Source organism: Stigmatopora nigra, chromosome 5, assembly GCF_051989575.1.
Source record: "Stigmatopora nigra isolate UIUO_SnigA chromosome 5, RoL_Snig_1.1, whole genome shotgun sequence".
NCBI lineage: Eukaryota > Metazoa > Chordata > Actinopteri > Syngnathiformes > Syngnathidae > Stigmatopora > Stigmatopora nigra.
In genome coordinates, this window is record NC_135512.1 from 3,585,111 (window position 1) to 3,607,200 (window position 22,090).

Genomic DNA, 22,090 nt, shown 5'->3' on the forward strand with positions numbered 1-22,090 from the left:
TATATATATATATATATATATATATATATATATATATATATATATATATATATATATATATATATATATATATATATATATATATATATATATATATATATATATATATATATATATATATATATATATATATATATATATATATATATATATATATATATATATATATATATATATATATATATATATATATATATATATATATATATATATATATATATTGCTTTGATCAAATACTTCATTACATTTCTTTTTATAACCCAGTTACCATTTTTTTCCACATTATAAAGCATTTATTGCAATATACACTGTAAATCATCTGAATGTACAAGGATACAAGTAGTAAACCATCAAATTTTGGTAATTAGCTTTTATAATTTCTTACATAAACAGCGTACCATTAGCTTTGAGGGGAAAGGGCAATGGGTTCGAAATATAAAACAATAGAAAGTGCAACATTTGATTGCCAAAAAACATCACATACAGAAGAAAACAGGCAGTGGTGCAGCTAGAGGCTTACAACAACATCCAATGACAGGGTTCACTGTATTTATTTGGATAAATGCTGTCCAGGAGGCTTAATACTGTATGTGCTTGTGTTAAAATATGATTTCCCCTTTATTCTCTCTTTATATATATATAAAAAAAACCTCTGGTGCTATTTACAGTACAATCACACTCCTCTAAAGATTCAAATTCTTCACTTTGTTCCAAATGGTTCAATCCATTCTCCATTCTTACTTACCATCTACTCTATATTCACAAATAATACATGTGTACATAATTGTATATGACGTAAAAAAATAAACGCGTATTCAGCCCTCTTGTGGTCACTTTATAGTAACGCAAAGATTTTTGTGCTCTCGTATTGAGACTGATTGTGCCAGCATCAGGTCCAACAGTATGTATAGATGAAATAAGGGGGGGGGGGGGGGTCTTGGACTGTGGATATATAGTGGTTTGCTATGTCCTGATGGGTGGTTTGGTTAAAGCTGTGAATCCTTCCTTTGTTATAAAAAGAATCCCCAATCAATCATGTTGTTCAGTCGAAAGTTTTCATTATCACTCACTCCTCCAGCCCAATAGGGGGCAGAGTCCAAAGAGAAGTAATGTCTGAGTGGTTGTCACTCCATGTAAGGAGACATCTGGAGTATTTAGGAATTTTGTTGCTACTTGGTAGTCTGTAACAACCATCTTTCTTCTCTCTTCGATGGTGAAATCACAGGAAGCTGTCCTCCCCTAAATCGTGACAATCCAGACACATTTCATCCAGAAGTGTGATATCCTCCAGGGTTTCACCCTCGCGTTTGGGGAACGTGGAACTGCTAGAGCCCGTCTCAATGGCGCTTTCCTCGGATGTTTGCGAACTGTAACAAAAATAGCAGAATTTCTATTTAAAAGTTTGAATGCGAGAATTGGCTATCTTAAAAAACTCAATCAGGGCCTTTGACATCTAATCTATTTGGATGGATTAATTGCATTTTTGGTGTGAAAATAGCATTTTGTTTGATGTGTCAGGGGTTTTACTCTAGTTTTTTTTGTTCAATCGATGATCACACAATTCAAAATGATGGAAAACATTCATTCTGAGTCATTCAAATTCAGAATTTGCATAAAATCAGGCTATTTTTTACAATCTTGTTAGTTATGTGACTTAAGATTGTCCTTAATTTCACGACTATAAAGCACACTTAAATTTTCTCCAAAATAGAAAGTGCGCCTTATAATCCAGTGCGCCTTATAATCCAGTGCGCTTTATAATCCAGTGCGCCTTATATATGGAATTTTTTTTAAAGTCATTTATTGAGAGTGCGCCTTATAATGCAGTGCGCCTTATATATGGGAAAAAATTAAGTCATTTATTGAGGGTGCGCCTTATAATGCAGTGCGCCTTATATATGGGAAAAAATTAAGTCATTTATTGAGGGTGCGCCTTATAGTCGTGAAAATACGGTATCTACAATACAAATTACTTCTTTATAAAAACATTAGACTTTTACCACACAAAATTGTAGCTAGCCTAACACATTTCCCCGTCCTAAAATGGCCCATTACAGTACCTGTGCCTGTTCCTTTTTCCATATTCATCGTCGGACATTGGGTCCAGGTCTGGCAAAGGGATGATGTAGCCACTGTCGGAACTAAGTCGCTGCTCATCGAAGCCACTCTCTCGGTCCTTCAGCTTGCCTTGGTTCTTGTAAGCAATGCCGATGTAGGCGTCGTCGCCATCTAGGCAAACCCGGGTCACGGCAGGGTGGTCGCTCTTCAGGAAATCACTGTTGACCCTCTCATAATGCTGAGAGTAGAAAAGAAACGTACTTAGTCACATTTGTCAAAGTCATTTCCAATTATGAGTGCCCAACTTTGTGTTTTAGGATCAAATTAAAATGAAGAGTTTAGATGTATATTAAATTTCCTGATTTTCCCCCTTTTTAAATCAATAATTGTCATTTTTTATTTCATTTTCTGTGTTTTTAGTTGAAAAATCATTTAGTAAAATCTTAAAATGTATTAAAAAAAGCTAAAATAAACATTGTTTTAGAATTAATGGCAGGAATATACTATCACAGATAAATAATTTAATAAATCAATAATTGTCATTTTTTAATTCATTTTCTGTGTTTTTAGTTCAAAAATAATTTAGTAAAATCTTAAAATGTATTAAAAATAAGATAAAATAAAGATTGTTTTAGAATTGATGGCAGGTATATACTATCACAGATAGATGGCGCCACCTAAACTGCGAATTGAGATGGGAAAACACAGGTTTCCCAACCACAGTTCCCCTCTGTGCCCCTCATAAAAGTCTGAGAAGTAGATCGTTTTGATGCAGAATGTGTGGTGTGGGCTTTAACAAGGTAATTAAGGCTTTGGGTGGTTGTGGTAAGAACAGGAGTTGGGGGAGGAAACCAAAGTGAGACCCACCACCAAATGGTGGTATTATTTTTCACTGTAATCACATGTACGTTAAGGAAATGGAAGGGACCATTTTCACTGGGAAAATGGTATGTTTGGAGGCGTTTTCACACACAAGGGCAGCAAATATAGCAATGTATTAATTTTGTTGCAATATATACACGAGTAAATGAGGGCTGGACCATTTTAGGTATAATATTTAGATTTTTTTTTTAATAAATGGATTAAATGAACTGGATTAAACATGAATTTTCTGTTTTTATAGATCTAAAATTGTTTATTTGAGCTTTTTATATATATTTTTAGATATTACACAATGATTTTTGAACTAAAAAACAGACAAAATGGATTAAAAAAATGACAATTATTGATTTAAAAGAGGTCAAACCTGGAAATGTAATATACATCTATACTCTTCATTTTAATTTGATCCTAAAACAGAAAGTCGGCACTTATGATTTACTTTCTCGGGCCGCACAAAATGATGTGGCGGGCCAGATTTGGCCCCCACGCCGCCACTTTGACAACTTTCGACTAGTGCTTAGCAACAAACTTTGAAAACAAAGCTGTGTACACTTAAAACCTAAAAATATGGCTTGAGGATAGTAGAAAAGTGGCAATGGGTACTCACTCTCTTGTAGTTGTTAGGCAACAAAGATGACACAGTGTCACTCAGACTTAAGAAAGACGGCCTCTTTTCCGGCTCGCTGTCCCAACACTTCATCATCAGTTCATAGCTACACAAATACAAAAATACAAATTAATAAGTGAGCTAGTAATTATAGTGTTGAAGGTCAATATTTAAAGGTGTTCTTTATTTACACGTCATGTGGCGCTTGTTCTGGTTTGGACATCCTGAAGCCACTCTTGATCTTGTTGTAGAAGCTCGAGTCTACCACCATGCCGGGATATGGTGTCCCACCTTTGCGAGAAGAAAAAAATGAGGGTTTACATCCTAGCTACAACTGGAGTAGTGTACATTTTTAATTTTTACAGACTCTAGCTCACCTAAGGAGAATATCTCCCACAAGAGGATCCCATAAGACCAGACATCACTCAAAGTGGTGTACATATTGTCAAAGATACTCTCCGGTGCCATCCACTTGACAGGCAAGAAGGTCTAAAGGAGAAAAAATACCATTTTACAAGGGAATACTATGAGAAGAAGCAAGGTAAAATTAAGTAGACTTACGCTGCCTTTGGATACGTAGTTGTTGTCATGCATGATGTCTCTAGCAAGTCCAAAATCGCAGATCTTTACAATTTTTCCTTGAGAAAGAAGAACGTTCCTAGCGGCAAGGTCGCGGTGTACACACTGTGAAAAAGAACAACCAAATTAGCGGTCTTTTCCCTCGTTCTTTGGCTTCCCAAGATTTCTATTTCTGTATTAAAACCAAAAGCTTGTGTTTAATGATAATACATATTGCTTCACACGAGTATGATCCTTGTATAAACATGCCAGTAGGGTGGATGGATGTGACCACTTATTTTATTTAAGGATAATAACTATGAAGCTAGGAAGACTGGCTTGGTAATTCTAGGCTGGCTTTGCTGGTACTATATTCAGCTTTTTAAATTTGCTTTTGAGGGAGTTTGTAGTTTGTGAGTGCTTATCAGACAATGCTGACTTGACTCGATTGGCAATCGTCAACAATCTTTACATGTCGGGAGATTTCTTCTTACCAGGAAGTTATTTTCGGTAGTTTACACTCACGTTTTTGGAAGCCAGGAACTCCATACCCTTAGCCACCTGGTAGGTGAAGCTTAGCAAGTCTGAAGCTTAGCAAGTCTGTGGTACTTAAACCATCGTCCATATCCTCCGACAGAAGGTTGTCTGCTTCTGTTTCTGCTTGAGACAAGAACACGAAAATAAATATAGCGCCGGTTGTTTCCGACCTGGCTTTGGTTAATGGCAGGGAGAAACTGGGCAATAATACGCAAGTGCTACAATTATCCTCTCTCCTCCGTATAATTACAGGGCTTTACCCATCCTAAATTCCGACTAGGGTGTACCCCTAGGCCGGCAAACCAAAGCAAACGTGGACTGATAAACAGGAGACAGAAAACTACGAACTACACGACGAAAACGATTCAACATTCAGACCAGGGACATTTTAGGACAGGGAAATATGTTAGGCTAGGTCAAATTTTGTGTGGTAAAAGTCTAATGTTTTTATAAAGAAATAATTTGTATTGTAGTTACCGTATTTTCACGACTATCAGGCGCACCCTCAATAAATGACTTAATTTTTCCCATATATAAGGCGCACTGCATTATAAGGCGCACTGCATTATAAGGCGCACCCTCAATAAATGACTTTAAAAAAAATCATATAAAAGGCGCACTGCATTATAAGGTGCACCCTCAATAAATGACTTAATTTTTTCCCATATATAAGGCGCACTGCATTATAAGGCGCACCCTCAATAAATGACTTAATTTTTTCCCATATATAAGGCGCACTGCATTATAAGGCGCACCCTCAATAAATGACTTTAAAAAAATTCCATATATAAGGCGTACTGGATTATAAGGCGCACTGGATTATTAAGCGCACTGTCTATTTTGGAGAAAATTCTAGACTTAAGTGCGCCTTATAGTCGTGAAAATACGTTATTTGTTATTCATTGATATTTTTTTGATTACTTATTAGTGTTTTTTCTTGTTATTTGTGGACTTTGCAGACCTTTCTGGGAGGGTGGATGGTCATAATCCGAACGCTGGATGTCGGAATACTTGGAGGTGTTGGGCATCTCCAGCATGGGAACGTATTGTTGTGTAGGGTCCGTCTGCTTCATGTCCATATAGTCGCCCTTGCTCTCAAAGGACAGGATCACATAGCTGTGGGTGAAGGCAAGAGACCAAAAGTGTCAAGTCCAAGTATACCAGCCTGTGTTGACCATAATCTATTGCTGCGTTCCAGAAAATGGGCTGGGAATTTCCGACTTTGGAGATTGAGGGCAAAGTTTTTATACACAGCCGTCACAAAGAACTGTATTTATCTGTATTTAGTATGTATGCTCTAGTCATTCATCCACTTTAACCTAAATAGGATAGTAAGAAGATGGAGGCTAGCTCTGCTGACTTGACATTAGAGGTAGACTAGATCCTGGACTAGACAAGTCAATGACAGGGTGAATACATAATAAATATATAGTTCGTTTTGGGTTGAATATACATGAGTTTCTTGGTTAGAATAACATGTTGAAAATATTAATCTGTTATTTCCCAATGACTGGAATGCTGGACTTCAACTATAGTAACTATAATATTTAGATTTTTTTTTTTAAATTGGATTCAAAGAACTAAATCAAAAGCCCTAAATATTCAATTTTTTTTATAGATCTAAAAAAAGTGTTTATTTTAGTTTTTTATTTTAGTAAGGGAAAATCTCTTTTAATCATTATGTTTTACATTAAATTGGAATTTTTTTTTAGATATTTTTAGATTTTACGAAATGATTTTTTGAACTAAAAACATAAAGAAAAAATTGCAGTTATTGATTTAAAAAGGGAAAATCTGGTAATTTAATATACATATATAATCTTCATTTTAATTTGATTCTAAAACAGAAAGTCGGCACTCATGATTGACTTTCCCGCGCCACACAAAATGATGCGGAGGGCCAGATTTGGCCCCCGGGACGCCACTTTGACACCTGTGTCCTAGATAGCGACACACCAAAAACCTTTTTCAGTTTTTTTGGTGAAAAACAGATTGTTGGGGTCATTATTCTTACGTGTATTATATATTTGCTCAAAATGCTTTGCTTTACCTAGCTTATTAACATTAAAAAGTCATTTTTAGTTTTTTAGCTAATCTGACATTATTTTATACAAGATTGCTTTTAACCGATACTAATGTTACCAGTTTAACATCCCGTATTTTGAGACACATAGCCTTTCACCCACTCAACCAGCTGTTCTGACTTTATATAAGTTATTCAATGGTTTTTTTGTTCTTGTTTACACTTTAGTGTAATAATTCATTTGTCACTTTCACTCTTCTGTCGCAAAAATAATTCCTTGAAGTCGACATGCGCCTGCGGCTCGAATTTAGCCAAGGATGCAATGGAGGCTAGCACGGGCGCTACATTTAGAAAGCGCTGTGGTTTTCGGCAAGGAGCGGTGACTGTGAGTCATCCATCAACACAAGGAACCTCAGACAGGAAAGATGGCTGCCGACTGGCCACGATACGATTGACAGCTATAACTGTTACTCTATCGCAATGAAGTTAAGTTGAAAGCTGAAACCAGTTCAGGTCTGCGATTTGATTTGGTGAAGACGCCCAGACAATCTCTTTAAACCACAAGGGAGAATGAATGAAGATAGAATTTCTGATCAGTACTTTGAGGGAATGTGTGCACGTTTATATGAAAATGGAACAAATCAATGTTACGTGGCTTTTTCGAGAATCTGACTCTCTTAAAAATAAATTACAGCCCAGAAACTTGACTATGTGCGCTACCTTCTACTGCTTTCATCTGTTGGGTTGATTCCAAAGATGTCTAAATCTTTCTTCTGTTTCTCCGGACTCAGGCTCAGGAAGTTTTCTCTGTTCTTATGCAGATAGTTGACCAGATCACCGTAGAAGCAGTATTCAGTGATAATGTAGATTGGGCCTAGAAAGGAAATAGTAGATAAAGAATGTGTCTATGGTGTAATCTTATCAGTAACTGGCATGGTCATGATGGCAGGTATCAAATTTCCTGTTTTACTGTTAGGATTCCACTCAAACTAAGAAATAAATCCTTATCTGGAGGTTCTTACCTGATTTGGTGCATGCTCCCAAGAGATTAACAATGTTCAGATGAGGTCCTAGATGAGTCATGATCTTTAGTTCTGACATAAGTGCTTGCTTCTCGCTTGATCGGGCTGTGGCTACAAAAAGAAAATTTATCAACATCTGAAAAACTTCATTTCTTATATATTTTTTAAAAATGCAACATTAGGTTTTTTGATAGAAACTCAACTGACTTACGTTTTAGCATCTTAACCGCCACTTTCATGACAGGTTGCGAACGACTGAGGCCGTAAGCTGTACCCTCTACAACCTTCCCAAAGGCTCCGGAACCTAGGATGCGACCTGGAGATTTAAGACAAAAGATTGAACTATCAAGCTACAAATTATGGAAAAGACCTTTTCTGTTTAAGGTAATCTGGAGAAACAAACATGGAAACTATTAGTAAGTCTACCTGGAGTATTGTTGACTCCATTTTTCATTTGTGAGGACGTCTAAGAGTAAAATTTGTAATGTTCTTGGGTCTCACAGACATTTAACTCACCCAGAACCAGCCTGTCTCGTGGGAACTCCCATCTGGAATCATAGGGCAACTGCATTGGGTCCACATAGATGTACTCATGGCCATCAGGACTCACAGACTCAATCACCCTCCAGCGGATCTCGTAGCGAGGTTTCTAGAAACATATTGACGTCTGTTAGCCTTTCACGGGATAGGGAATTTGATGTGGGGGAGATGGAAGCTAGGGAATGTTTGCATGAACACATGGCGATGAATGAATGAATGTAGTACCTGTTTCCAGATAACAACCAAGACAATGAGTGAGATGATGACAATGACCAGCAGGACCAGCACGGCGGCAGCTACTGTCAGTTCCCGGTGAGGGCCTGTTTAGGAAGACAGGTGGGTGTAAAGAATGTGTTCAAGTGGTGGCCCGGGGGCTAAATGTGGCCCGTCGCATCATTTTGTGTGGCCAGGGAAAGTAGATGGTGTTTTAGGATCAAATTAAAATGAAGATTATAGATGTAGATTAGATTTCCTGATTTTCCCCCTTTTAAATCAATAATTGTCATTTTTTAAATCAATTTTTTCTGTTTTTAGTTCAAAAATTATTTAGTAAAGTCTTAAAATATATTTAAAAAAAGCTAAAATAAACATTGTTTTAGATCTATTAAAAAAACTGAATATCAAGGGTTTTTAATCCAGTTCTTTTAATCCAATCATTAAAAAAAATCAATAATTGTCATTTTTTAATCCATTTTTTTCTGTTTTTAGTTCAAAAATCATTCAGTAAAGTCTTAAAATATATTTTAAAAAAGCTAAAATAAACATTGTTTTAGATCTATAAAAAATGAATATTCAGGGTTTTTAATCCAGTTCTTTTAATCCAATCATTAAAAAAAATCAATAATTGTCATTTTTTTATCCATTTTTTTCTATTTTTAGTTAAAAAATCATTTAGTAAAGTCTTAAAATATATTTAAAAAAAGCTAAAATAAACATTGTTTTAGATCTATAAAAAAACTGAATATTCAGGGTTTTTAATCCAGTTCTTTTAATCCAATCATTAAAAAAAATCAATAATTGTCATTTTTTAATCCATTTTTTTCTGTTTTTAGTTCAAAAATCATTTAGTAAAGTCTTAAAATATATTTAAAAAAAGCTAAAATAAAAATTGTTTTAGATCTATAAAAAATGAATATTAAGGGTTATTAATCCAGTTCTTTTAATCCATTCATAATTAAAAATCTAAATATTATATCTAAAATGGTCTGGCCCACATGAAATCAAGTTGACATTAAAGCAGCCCGTCAACCACCCGAGTCTGGTGTAAAGCGATTTTTTTCTAATGACATATGAGTATTGATGTTTCATTATGATTAGACATTATCCGAAGTGTGGTGTGGTGCCAATGGCGTCCTTACCATTCGCCACAAGCTTCACTTCCCGGCTGACGGTGGCCATTTCATTCCGGGCCAAGCAACGAACCGCTAACGTATTCTCCAGGTGACCAAAAAGCACTTGGCTCTCTAGATTATTGTCTTCGTCCATACGCGATTCCACCTCAACGTCCGTGGAGTTGCCAGGGATCGGTACCCAGTAGGATGAGTCGTTGGCACAGCTAGATACAAGAAATAGCATTGTGAAACATTCCAAAATGTCTTCCGATTCGAATTCCAAACAGATCGAGACGTACTGTTTAATATTTTTACAGATGAACCACTCTACATCCGGGATGGGCTGCCCTCCAGCGATACACACCACAGACTGACCCGAAGCTGAACCATGGTGGATGTCCATCAGGTCCATAATGACTGCAGGCACTGGAAAAGTCACATGGTCGTACAAGTATGTGAGATAACACAGCTAAAGGTCTTCCAGTGCACCAAAGTGATAACATAAAAAATCGCACTAAGAGGGTTTTGAGCATTCCTCTTGCTGACCTTTGACTTTAAGGTTAAAGCTGACACTCTGTGTAAGGTTTCCATTTTCCACCGTCATGGTGTAGTTCCCACTGTCTTCCTCCTTTGCGCGTATGAGTTTGAGGACGCCGGAGTAGCTATATACGAAGAAACAAAACCATATGCTGAGGTTTACTCCTTAAGTGGAGTAACAGCCCACAGTGTGGAAATGTTACATTGAATGGATTCATGGATTTTGTGGGTGTTTCTCACCTTGTTTCGCTAAGCTGACGTAGACTGGTTGAAATCTCTGCAGTGACGTCATTTAGTAGAAGACCGTCTTTAAACCAGGTGACTCGAACGTTAGGGAATGACTCAATATCAGCTTTGAATTCGCGGACTTCATCTAGTTCTGCTGATTCTTGGCTGCCAAACTCTGGCCGCAAGAACAGAAACTCACGTTCTGTTCCAGAACAGAGAACCCACAGTTAATGAGATGTTTTTTTTTACAAGCGGATCGTAATACCGCGTGGAAATGTATCTCTAATTTTGTCAATACCATAGACGGTGATGGCAAGTTGTTTCGTCTGGCTTTCATTACTCATGATATCAGTGATGGAGCAGGCATAGATGCCACTGTCTTTGGTAGAAGCTTGTGAGATGGTCAGAGTGTAAAGTATCTCCTGATCCCGTTTATTCTCATGGACTGTTTTCGTGGCACGGTTTGCCTGCCGAGGGGAAATCAAGCACTTTAGATCGCACGTGATATACGAGGCCTCGACTTTAACTTTACGCAGCTCACCAGTTTTCCGGGGTATTTCCAGTGGTCCTCCAAGATTTCCGAACCGCGAGCCAAACAGTTGACTGTTAAGGGGTCACCGACCAGCAAAGCAGTACGTTTGGCAGTCAGTTCCACGTGTATCCCACCACCACCTGGTGAAAAAATGGATTGGGAAAGTTTAGCTAAAGCTGGTGTCAAAGTGGCGGCTCGGGGGCCAAATCTGGCCTGCCGCATCATTTTGTGTGGGCTGGGAAAGTAAATTATGAGTGCTGACTTTCTGTTTATTATCTATTTATGTATATTACATTTCCTTATTTTCCCCCTTTTACATCAATAATTGTAATTTTTAATCCATTTTTTTCAGTTTTAAGTTCAAAAATAATTTTGTAAAATCTAAAATATATATATATATATATATATATATATATATATATATATATATATATATATATATATATATATATATATATATATATATATATATATATATATATATATATATATATATATATATATATATATATATATATATATATATATATATATATATATATATATATATATATATATATATATATATATATATATATATATATATATATATATATATATATATATATATATATATATATATATATATATATATATATATATATATATATATATATATATATATATATATATATATATACTAAAATAAACATTGTTTTAGGTCTATAAAACTGAATTTTCAGGGATTCATTTTGTAAAATCTAAAAATATATTTAAAAAAAGCTAAATTAAACATTGTTTTAGTCCTATAAAAAACGGAATATCCAGGGATTTTAATCCAGTTCTTTTAATCAATTTATAAAATTAAAATAAATAAATATTATATCTAAAATGGTCCGTTCCACGTGAAATCAAATTGACGTTAAAGCGGCCCGCCAACCAACCCGAGTCGGACACCCCTGGGCTAAAGGGTGAATTTATTCCTCACACCTGGCTGATACGCACCATACCAACCATGGACAATGTACTCCTCGCTGTAGTGGACTTCTCCATTTATAACAGCCATGCAGACATAAGTTCCAGCAGTAAAAACACCTAGGGCGCCTCTCTTGCTATCGTAGACACTCTGGACAGGCTGTCTGGTATCCACATTAAGCAGGGTGACGTTAGCTTCGGGATCCGATACCCGACACTGAATCTCCATCTCCTCGTGGTCAGAAAGAACGTGATTGCCGAAGGGCACCGGTGAGGGTACAAAAGGGACATTGGGATCTAAACAAGAGTTGAGTTGGAGGTTAGTTGGACTGCTAAGGATAAGACAATGCCAATGTGACGATAATTAGCGGTACGAACCTGGCACATAGACGTAGATGCTACTCTCTGCCATTTCGTCCGTGGCATTTTGGCTATATAAGCATGTATAAAAGCCGGTGTGCGTGGCTGTGGCTCTGTCCACCGTGATGGTGGTGACAAACAAACCGCTGTTGTCCTCCCTCGTCTGTTCCGGTGCATCGATCGGTATGTCCCAGGCTAGTCTTGCTTCGCCACGACATGTTAGAGAGAACGGCGAATGAAGCGCTACCACTATCTCCTCCTTCTGTGGTAGTAGCACCGGACCAGAGAATGGCGGGAAGGTCAAGGCAGTGGAAGCTGAAGGAAAATGGAGATTTAAATGTTGATTCCTGGTCGTGGTGTCAACTGTGATTTCATGGTTTTGTTCAGGTTTTCATTCTTTTAATGGAAGGTTAAGATGAAAGTTGTTACCTTTGACTTTAAGTACGAACGAGAACTGGGCTGTGCGAGAGCCACTCACTGCTGTGATAGTGTACATTCCACTATCTTTTTCCAGAGGCTGTCGAACTGTCAGAATGCTCTGGTACCTGTAACCATAACAATTACTGTATTTTCACGACTATAAGGCGCACTTAAAAGTCTGTAATTTTCTCCAAAATAGACAGGGCGCCTTATAATCCAGTGTGCTTTATATATGGACCAATACTACAATTTTTATCACAATAAAATCAAATAAATCAGTCGATAGGGTACTATTTTCCAGTAGAAAAAGCACCGTGCAGTGACTGCAGGGATATATTGTTCTTTTGTCAATACACCCAATGGATTATAAAATCGGTCTATAAAAACGGTGTTCTTTGTGTGTGTAAAATACAGAAATAGCACTTGTTATCGACACAGCGGCTAAAAATACAATGCGCCGTATAGTCGTGAAACTACAATAACTCAATTGTCAGCCATGACAATGTCCAGAAAACATATTTCCTGGGTGTACAACAGCTTGAATGCGTGTGTCTGGGTGTTCATGAGATTGAATTAAAATTTCTGTGATCTTTATATTTACAGTACATCCAGGTGGTGGTTATTTCAGATCAGCGCAAAGCCTAAAAACAGATGTGCTGTCAAAAAAGTTTGGCGCTGTCCAAAAATTACAACACCCACCAGCCGGAGCTCTTAAAGCTCAGGTGGTTTATTTGATCTGCCTGACAAAAATATGTCAAATCAACAATGTAGTTCTGCAGGTGGTTAAGTACTTGGCTGGACCAAAGAAACCAAAAGCTTTTGGGATCATGGCATATCAAGCCAACATAGTCTAGTGTAGAACTGCTTAGAACTTGTTTGGAGATACTCTATACTGTATATTACAACATATTTATGCATAGTCTTTTTGGGAAGCAGTTTGCCAGAAACACCAACATTATCGTCAACTCTATTTCATGTGGGCCGGACCATTTTAGATATAATATTTAGATTTTTTTTAAAAAAATGGATTAAAAGAACTGGGTCAAAAGCCCTACATAGTCAGTTTTTTATAGATATAAAGCAATGTTTATTTGAGCTTTTTTTTCTTAGTAATGGAACATTTCTTTTAATCATGTTTTTCATTTCAAATGGAAAAAATATATATTTTTTAATGATGTTAAAGGAAATTATCTACATATTTAATTTTAGATTTTACAAAATGTGCTTTGAACTAAAAACATAAACAATGGATATAAAAAATGACAATTATTGATTTAAAAAGGGGAAAATCATGAAATGTAATATACATCTATACTCTTCATTTGAATTTAATCCTAAAACAGATAGTCGGCACTCATAATTTACTTTCTCGGACCGCACAAAATGATGCGACGGGCCAGATTTGGCCCCCGGGCCGCCACTTTGACACCTGTAATTTAGATCATCAATGAAATTTTTTGGTGGACCGAAGTCGAGTGGGGTTAAAAAAAAAAAAAAGTGTGGATGGACTATTGGAGGATTCATAAGTTTTTGTTGTGTTCAAGATTGTGTAAACATAGATTTAAAACAACATGCCTAATTTGGGCTGGAGATGCTTGTAAATATGTCTTTTCCTACCGATTCCCTTGGAGGTGGCTCGTTTTGGTATGAATGTAGTAGCTTTCAGGAATGTCTTTGCCATCTCTCTGCCAGGTCACTTTGGGTGAGGGGGATGCATCAATTAGGATGGTGAACTCAGTCTCCTCTAGAAGGCTGACAAACTCCGTATCGAGGATCCCACTGTGATCCAGGACCACAAAGGAACTCTCTTCTGCACAGAGTGACAGATGCACTTTATAAAATGGAATCATTTAGACATGGCTGTGCAGGAAGTATGGCGGAGGAGAGGGTCTGGCACACATCTGTTGAAGCCATAGCGTATAGGACGAGTCTGATGTTGAAAGCAGAGGTAGACCTCCGCAGTTTCCTCGAATAAAACCACTTCCGCGTAAAGAAAGGGTCTTACCGAAGACGGTGACAGCCGCCGTGTTCACCCGGACTTTTCCGCTGACTTGGTGTGAGACCAAGCATTCGTAGGTGCCGCCATCTTGAAGACTGGCTTGTTGGATAGTGAGTGTGTAGAAGACTTTGTCGCGAAAATTTTCTTTGGTTTGAATTGCATTGACAGCCTGTAAAAAAGCTGAGAGTTAGTCAATGGACTGAAACTTACAGTGGCAGTTAATGGTTAAAACATGGATGCGAGATGTAGTCCAAATCTTGAAGTTAAGAGTCCAACTCACTGGAAAAAAAGCTCAAGGGGGACCCCCCTAAGCTCATGGTTTTAAAATGTGTTGTTGAGATTAAACTAGGTTTGTATAAGAATAACATATAAGTCTGCTGGTTATGTGCAAGACAAGATCAGAAGTCTGAAGGCAAGTGGACATTTGGACTTTCCCGCAACTGCCACGCATGAATAGTTCAACCCCCAAAGTCTTCATCGCTAACACCCAAGAACTGGTTGTCAGTCGGCTTCAGTTTTTTTCCTGTGGCGTTTGCTTTGAGGTTGCTAAAAGCATCGCCGAAACCAACACTTGGCTAATTTGAGACTTCGCGCTCAATGGGGATGACAACAAGGGCCTGACTGGAGGTTTTTTAAAGGGAAGTAGAGCACAAAATGGACTAAGGAGGAAAGATAGAAGAGTTTTGGTGGAAGACAATGTAATAGAAATAGAAATGAATGGTTTCTTGCCTGTGTTTTGCGGTGGAGCCATGATTGCTCAAAGAAGTTGCCAGTTGGGGCTATGCAGGTGATTTTGAGGGGTTGGCCCACTTTCACGGCCTCAGTGCTGACTTTCACTTCCACGTTAAAGTCTTCCAGGGTTGGAACTGGAAGAGACACAAGAACAGTGTCAAAGTGGCGGTCAGGGGGCTAAATATGGCCCGTTGAATCATTTTGTGTGGCCCGGGAAAGTCAATCATGAGTGCTGACTTTCTGTTTTAGGATCTAGTTAAAATGAAGAGTATAGATTTATATTAAATTTGGTGATTTTCTCCCTTTTAAATGAATAGCTTTTCTTAATGTTTTTAGTTCAAAAATCTTTTTGTGAAATCTAAAAATATCTAAAAATGTTTTCCACTTGAATATGGAATATAATGTATTTTAAATATACTGATTTTCCCCCTTTTAAATCAATAATTGACATTTTTTAATTCATTTTTTCTGTGTTTTTAGTTCAAAAATCATTTTGTCAATATAAAAATATATAAAAAAAAGCTCAAATAAACATTGTTTTAGATCTATAAAAAAGGGAATATTCAGGGATTTTAATCCAGTTCTTTTAATCCATTTATTAAAACAAAAAAATCAAAATATTATATCTAAAATGGTCGGGCCCACATGAAAACGAGTTGACGTTAAAGCGGCCCACGAACCAACCCGAGTCTGACACCCTTGATCTAACCACTTGATCACATAAAGTCATTTTTCACTGCACTGACGGACTAAAAACAGGGCCGTGAGGTCATTTCCCTCGTTGAAATAATGACCTAATTTTATGGCTCTCAAGCAGTGAGATCAACTGGTAGGACTCCCATTTTAAGTACATTGAGCGAGCGTTGGCAGTTTTCCTTTTGGGACGTGTCCTAAGATGTACACCCATGACGCTTATGTGAACTGTGAATCATGTTCTATTGCAACAATAACGGCTCATTTTCAGTCGGTATTTCATTCAGAACGACACTTTTAAATCAAGCCTTTGACATGTACATTTTTAAAAGTTGTTATTTGGCTTGGGAAAAATTTAAATCAACTCTTAAACGTTCTAAACACTTGTTTCTCAGTGAATATAAATTGTACTCTGTGTATATATGGTTTTGTGTGTATATGTCTGTGTGTGTATGTATATGTATATATTTATGGGTAAATGTGTATACGTGTATATGTGTGTATGTGTATGTGTATATGTGTATGTGTATACGTGTATACGTGTATACATGTATATGTGTATATGTGTATACATGTATACATGTATACACGTATACATGTATACATGTATACGTGTATACATGTGTGTGTATATGTGTATATGTGTATACGTGTATACATGTGTGTGTATATGTGTATATGTGTATACGTGTATACATGTGTGTATATGTATATTTTTATGTGTGTATATATATATATATATATATATATATATATATATATATATATATATATATATATATATATATATATATATATATATATACAAATACATACATATACACATATATATACATATACACATGTACAAATACATACGTATACACATATATAAATATATACAGAAATATACATATATATATATATATATATATATATATATATATATATGTATATGTATATGTATATGTATATGTATATGTATATGTATATGTATATGTATATGTATATGTATATGTATATGTATATGTATATATATATATATATATATATATATATATATATATATATATATATATATATATATATATATATATATATATATATATATATATATATATATATATATATATATATTTTATTTTATTTTATTTTTAATTTTTTTTTTCGCAGCACACTTATTTATTTATGTTTAAAATGTCTTTTGCTGTGTCTGTATTCTCACCCTCTTGCTACTGTGACAATGACATTTCCCGAATATGGGATGAATATAGTTATCTAATCTAATCTAATGAGTTGATACGTTTTCTACACTCGTGAAGATAATCCCTCAAATTTTCGGCACTCACTTACCATCGCTTTGGACAGTGTAGATGGCGCTGGTGAACACCTTGCCCTCAATGGTGGTCTCACACTGGTACTGGCCCGGGGAGAGGCTCCCGAAGAAACCAAGCTTGGCTTCGTAGCAAGCGAATGTGTTTTTTCCGCTGGGGACGCTCCGCAGGGTGACGTGGGAGTGGGGGTCGGAGACCCGACAAGATATGGACACTCCCATGTTCTCCATGCGGACCACCAGATTGTCCGGGGTCTCGGGGACAAAGGGGACTTTGGGATCTTGGGGGTAAAAAAAACAGGAAAATTTTCCGTTACATAACAATCTATCACATACATATTCAAATAAGAGTTCATAATGCTTGAAAAAGGTATAATATATTGACCCCAATCTAATGTCGCCTACAGAATAATTATTGATATGCCATTTTAAAACATCTGACATATTAAATAGTCATTTTGTTGCAATGTGGAGAATGTGTAATGTATAGCTATATCTATATATTCTTAAATTTTATTAAATATATTGAACATTCTCCACATTGCGTATCTATTTATAGATTATAGAGATAGAGATAGAGATAGAGATAGAGATAGAGATAGAGATAGAGATAGAGATAGAGATAGAGATAGAGATAGAGATAGAGATAGAGATAGAGATAGAGATAGAGATAGAGATAGAGATAGAGATAGAGATAGAGATAGAGATAGAGATAGAGATAGAGATAGAGATAGAGATAGAGATAGAGATAGAGATAGCCATAGAGATATATTTCATTTAGAATTTTTTTTGGCATCTTATTGTATAATAATCAGGATTTCTAAACATTTCATCTCATTTTCTAAACTGCTTTATCCCGACTCGGGTCGCGGGGGGTGCTGGAGCCTATCCCAGCTGACTCCGGGCCAGAGGCAGGGTTGCAACCTGAATTGGTAGCCAGCCAATCGCACTACCCACTCCTACCTAGTGTCCAATCAGCCTACCATGCAACATTTTTGGAATGTGGGAGGAAACCGGAGTACCCGGATGAAAACCCACATAAAAAAACATATAGAATAAATTAAGATCAAAAAAGGTACCTGGAACGAAAACGTAAATCTCTGCCTCATGTTCCACTTCTGGATCACTTTCTGGATTGGACACCAAATTCTCGTCCACGCAAACGTAGTAGCCCGTGTTAGCCGCGGTAGCGTTGTAGATGAAAAGAGTGGACGTCATATAGCCAGGGAAGACAAAGGTGTTTTGGGGTAGCGGTTCGGCCCAAACCACCGCGCCGCTCCCAGTGCAGCTGACGTTGAACACCGAGTCCGGCTTCAAGACGAATTCCGTGTTCTCGGACACAATCGTCGGTGGAAGTCCACACTTGACTGTAAAATGTACGGACATGGTTGCTTTAGTTTGGAGTACATCAAGAAATAATGCTTGTGGACGCAAACTGGGACAAACCTGTGACAATCAGGACTAAGATAGACCCAAAAAATACATGGAATAGTCTTGAACCATCCATTTTTTTATGGACGTTCTGACCTGGAAAAGACAGAAAAAAATGCTTTAAATACACAATGTGTAGCAAAATATGTTTGGATGTGAAAATATTCAACCGCAGAGTCTCAAAAACTTCATTAGTAATAGTAAAACTACTTTAAAACTCTTACTTTTTCAAGTTTTAGACTTGTAGTATGCAAAAAAATCTGTTAATGGTCTAAAAACTAAAGAGTATGTTAAAAGATTCATTATAAAACGCAATTTTTGATTTAATTGTAAGTTTCTTATTGTTTAAAAACACCTGAAATCGGAAAAAATAACAGTACTAACATTTTTATATACAAGTTGTCTATACTTCATAAATGGTCGTAAATTTCAAACAAAAAAATGATGAAAAGTTCTACTTTTTTTGACTACATTCTACTGATATAATTAGGCAATACTTTGGCCTACCACAAGATAGAGCCAGTGTGCCGGGGGTGCTAGACTTGGAGCGTAAAGACAAGTTTTTGAAGAAACAGATTAGATGGAAAATTTTGGGATTACATTAGATTTTTTGCATGTTTTTCCCACTCGCACTGTTTAGAATATGGCAGAAAAATTGTAGTAACTATAAATGTTGGTTTACATGGTACATCTTGTTGTTTTTTGTGCAAAAACAGACTTTTAATTGAAAAAAAATATTTATGATGACTCTTAAATAATCCCTTTATACGCCTGTTTGGTTTACTTTGGTCCTGAGATTAAAATTAAGGGTTTTTCTTGCATAATCTGCTAATTCGTAAATTTTTGGCCCAATTTTTGGCCCAATTTTTCAGATGTCTTCACTAAACTATATTTATTTTATCCTACCTTTACATTTGAAAACATTCTTCTTTCTACTCCTTGGCTTTGCAAACTATGAACGTGACTTTATTTCCGACATCAACCAAAAAATAAACTTGAAAAACATAATTTTAGGTTAAAAAACAGCATTATTTCAAGCTGTATTAAAACACTAAAATATTACTTCTTTAAAACATCACTACTTCTACCTAAGAGTCTATATATATATATTTTTGACTCTTTATGCTTATAATTTTTTTAAACTTAATCAATAATTGTGTTTTCAATCATCTACTCTTGTCATTCCCAAGATTCCCGCTAGAGGGAAACACAGTCCACTTCTTTTAAGCCTACTTTTCTTCACCCTTCCATTCAAACTTTTAATTGTTCCTAGTTTTGAAAAAATGTCAATTCTTTTATACATCATAATACTTATATATTCACATTTGCTCGATATAATTTTATTCCTTTCAACTAAAGTTTTTTGAGTGGGTCTATCTTTTTCAATCATTTTAAAGTCATTGTAATTGGAGATTGCTCAATGGGCTTTTTTTGATGGTTTATTCTAGTTGAACCAAAAATCAATGCATTTTGTTTTTTTAGCTTAAAATAATCTTTTGACTTTTTCCATCCGTTTGCATACGAATATATCATTTTTCACCACATTTTTTGCAAAAAAAATCTTGTTTTTTCACCCCCAAATGCGTAAAAAAAGCACAAAATCTCTCATATTTCCTTCCACTCATTTCCCAATTCAAACATCCACAACTTCATCCATAATCCCCCCCCAAAAAAAACTCCACACTTCTGCAAACAACCAAAAAACTCCCCAAAAAAGCATTCCATTTCCAATCCATTCTTCTTCCAATAATGCTTTTTTCTCTCCTTTAATTAATTCCACATTCCACAGGAAACAAAACAAGCTGGAATGGAATTCCAAAGTGAAGAAAACAAGAAACCCACCAATGGATGACTTCCAAAAACTTTAGAGGTGATCCCCCCAGCTGCGTGAATCAACCCCCCCACCCAGTTCCTCACCTCCAGCGGTGTGCACAGTGGACCACCATATGGAGCCCCAACAGGGGGGTTCAACGATCAAATCCCCATCTAATCTGTACGTATTATACGTCTATAATGTGCACTTTTTACCCCCCAAAAAATCAAAATGCCCCAAAAATTCCCTCCCCATACCACTTCAATTTACCTTTTAATATTCCTCTCGTTACAATCCTTCACAGGGAATACATCCACAGAAAAAAAACGACTCCACTCCAAAAAAAAACACCAAAAACCGTCTCTTAATAGTCCACAGAGAAAGAGAATGTCTTATTTGGTCTTTTGGTGTCCACGTCCACTGAGCAACTGAACACAGCCGACCTGCAAATGGGTCCAATTTACAGTCCTGCCTCCTCCTCCTCTTCCTCCTCCTCCTCTTCTTCTTCTTCTTCCCCCCCCTCCCTTGAGCAAAAGTCATCATCTGGCTCCAAGTAAGTCACTCTCAGGAAATGACCCCTCCTACTTTTTAACTTACCCCCACCCCTCTTTTTTTGCACCTAGCAGAGACAAAGTTGCAAAAGAGTTGCTTCTTCTTGTTCTTTAAGTGAAAAAGACCAAAAAAATGATATTTGTGACAATTAAAATAGGTAAAAACAACATTGCTGTATATGGAACATGTAAAATTTCCCCTAAATTATGATAATAAGGGCACTTTATGGATTAAATGTGTCCTATTTAGAGGAGTGTAACTATATTATAGTGTTCCATGCAGTAAAGTGATAATACATGTGTGTCAAAGTGGCGGCTCGGGGGCCAAATCTGGCCCGTCGCATCATTTTGTGCGGCCCGAGAAAGTAAATCATGAGTACCGACTTTCTGTTTTCAAAGTAAAATGAAGAGTATAGATGGATATTACATTTCTTGATTTTTTTCTCCTTTTTAAATCAATCATTGTCATTTTTTTAAATCCATTTTTTTCTTTGTTTTTAGTTCAAAAATCATTTTGTAAAATCTAAAAATATTTTTAAAAAAAAGCTAAAATAGACATTGTTTAAGATCTATAAAAACTGAATATTCAGGGCTTTTAATCCAGTTCTTTTAATACATTTAGAAAATAAAAAAATCTAAATATTATATCGAAAACGGTCACGTGAAATCAAGTTAAAGCGGAATATAAACTAGTAATATTGATTTATCTCCAAGCCATCAAAGCCTTATTTGCATATGACTTGAAATGCATGGGAAATGTCGAACATAAAACGGGAACAAAAAGTTATCCGTCACAATCACGTACGCAATATTTTACACCAACAAACCAATAAAAACCCCAAAAACTGAATGATAAACTCAAATAAGGAACTTGGCACATTCTATCCAAAAACCAATATAGAAAGGGTGTAATGTTAAATTGTTATTTGCAAATTAATTATCATTAAATACGCCATTTTAACTGCATGAA

The 22,090-nt window shown here is 36.0% G+C and overlaps 1 protein-coding gene and 2 long non-coding RNA genes across 3 annotated transcripts in view; 2 read left to right on the plus strand and 1 right to left on the minus strand.

Moving 5' to 3' along the window:
- Nucleotides 1-8,064, plus strand: part of LOC144196363 (uncharacterized) — a 39,315-nt gene extending 31,251 nt beyond the window's left edge. The window contains exon 5 of the long non-coding RNA XR_013326247.1: nt 7,932-8,064. This is a non-coding gene — a long non-coding RNA (uncharacterized LOC144196363). The remainder of the gene's footprint in view (nt 1-7,931) is intronic.
- Nucleotides 277-21,018, minus strand: pdgfra (platelet-derived growth factor receptor, alpha polypeptide). The gene is given in 30 exon segments (XM_077716449.1): nt 277-1,367; nt 2,061-2,296; nt 3,548-3,653; nt 3,739-3,838; nt 3,925-4,036; nt 4,109-4,231; nt 4,631-4,693; nt 4,695-4,765; nt 5,604-5,758; nt 7,386-7,539; nt 7,688-7,798; nt 7,899-8,003; nt 8,204-8,336; nt 8,453-8,547; nt 9,586-9,782; nt 9,858-9,984; nt 10,105-10,220; nt 10,336-10,525; nt 10,622-10,790; nt 10,865-10,995; nt 11,840-12,106; nt 12,188-12,484; nt 12,599-12,714; nt 14,207-14,399; nt 14,595-14,757; nt 15,318-15,454; nt 17,346-17,606; nt 18,405-18,692; nt 18,772-18,852; nt 20,840-21,018. Coding segments are annotated over 29 exon segments (4,425 nt in total). The 5' UTR covers nt 18,833-18,852; nt 20,840-21,018; the 3' UTR covers nt 277-1,219.
- LOC144196364 (uncharacterized) overlaps nt 8,198-22,090 on the plus strand; it is a 37,399-nt gene continuing 23,506 nt past the window's right edge. Inside the window, exons 1-5 of the long non-coding RNA XR_013326249.1 lie at nt 8,198-8,332; nt 8,463-8,563; nt 9,876-10,009; nt 20,546-20,749; nt 20,874-21,122. This is a non-coding gene — a long non-coding RNA (uncharacterized LOC144196364). The remainder of the gene's footprint in view (nt 8,333-8,462; nt 8,564-9,875; nt 10,010-20,545; nt 20,750-20,873; nt 21,123-22,090) is intronic.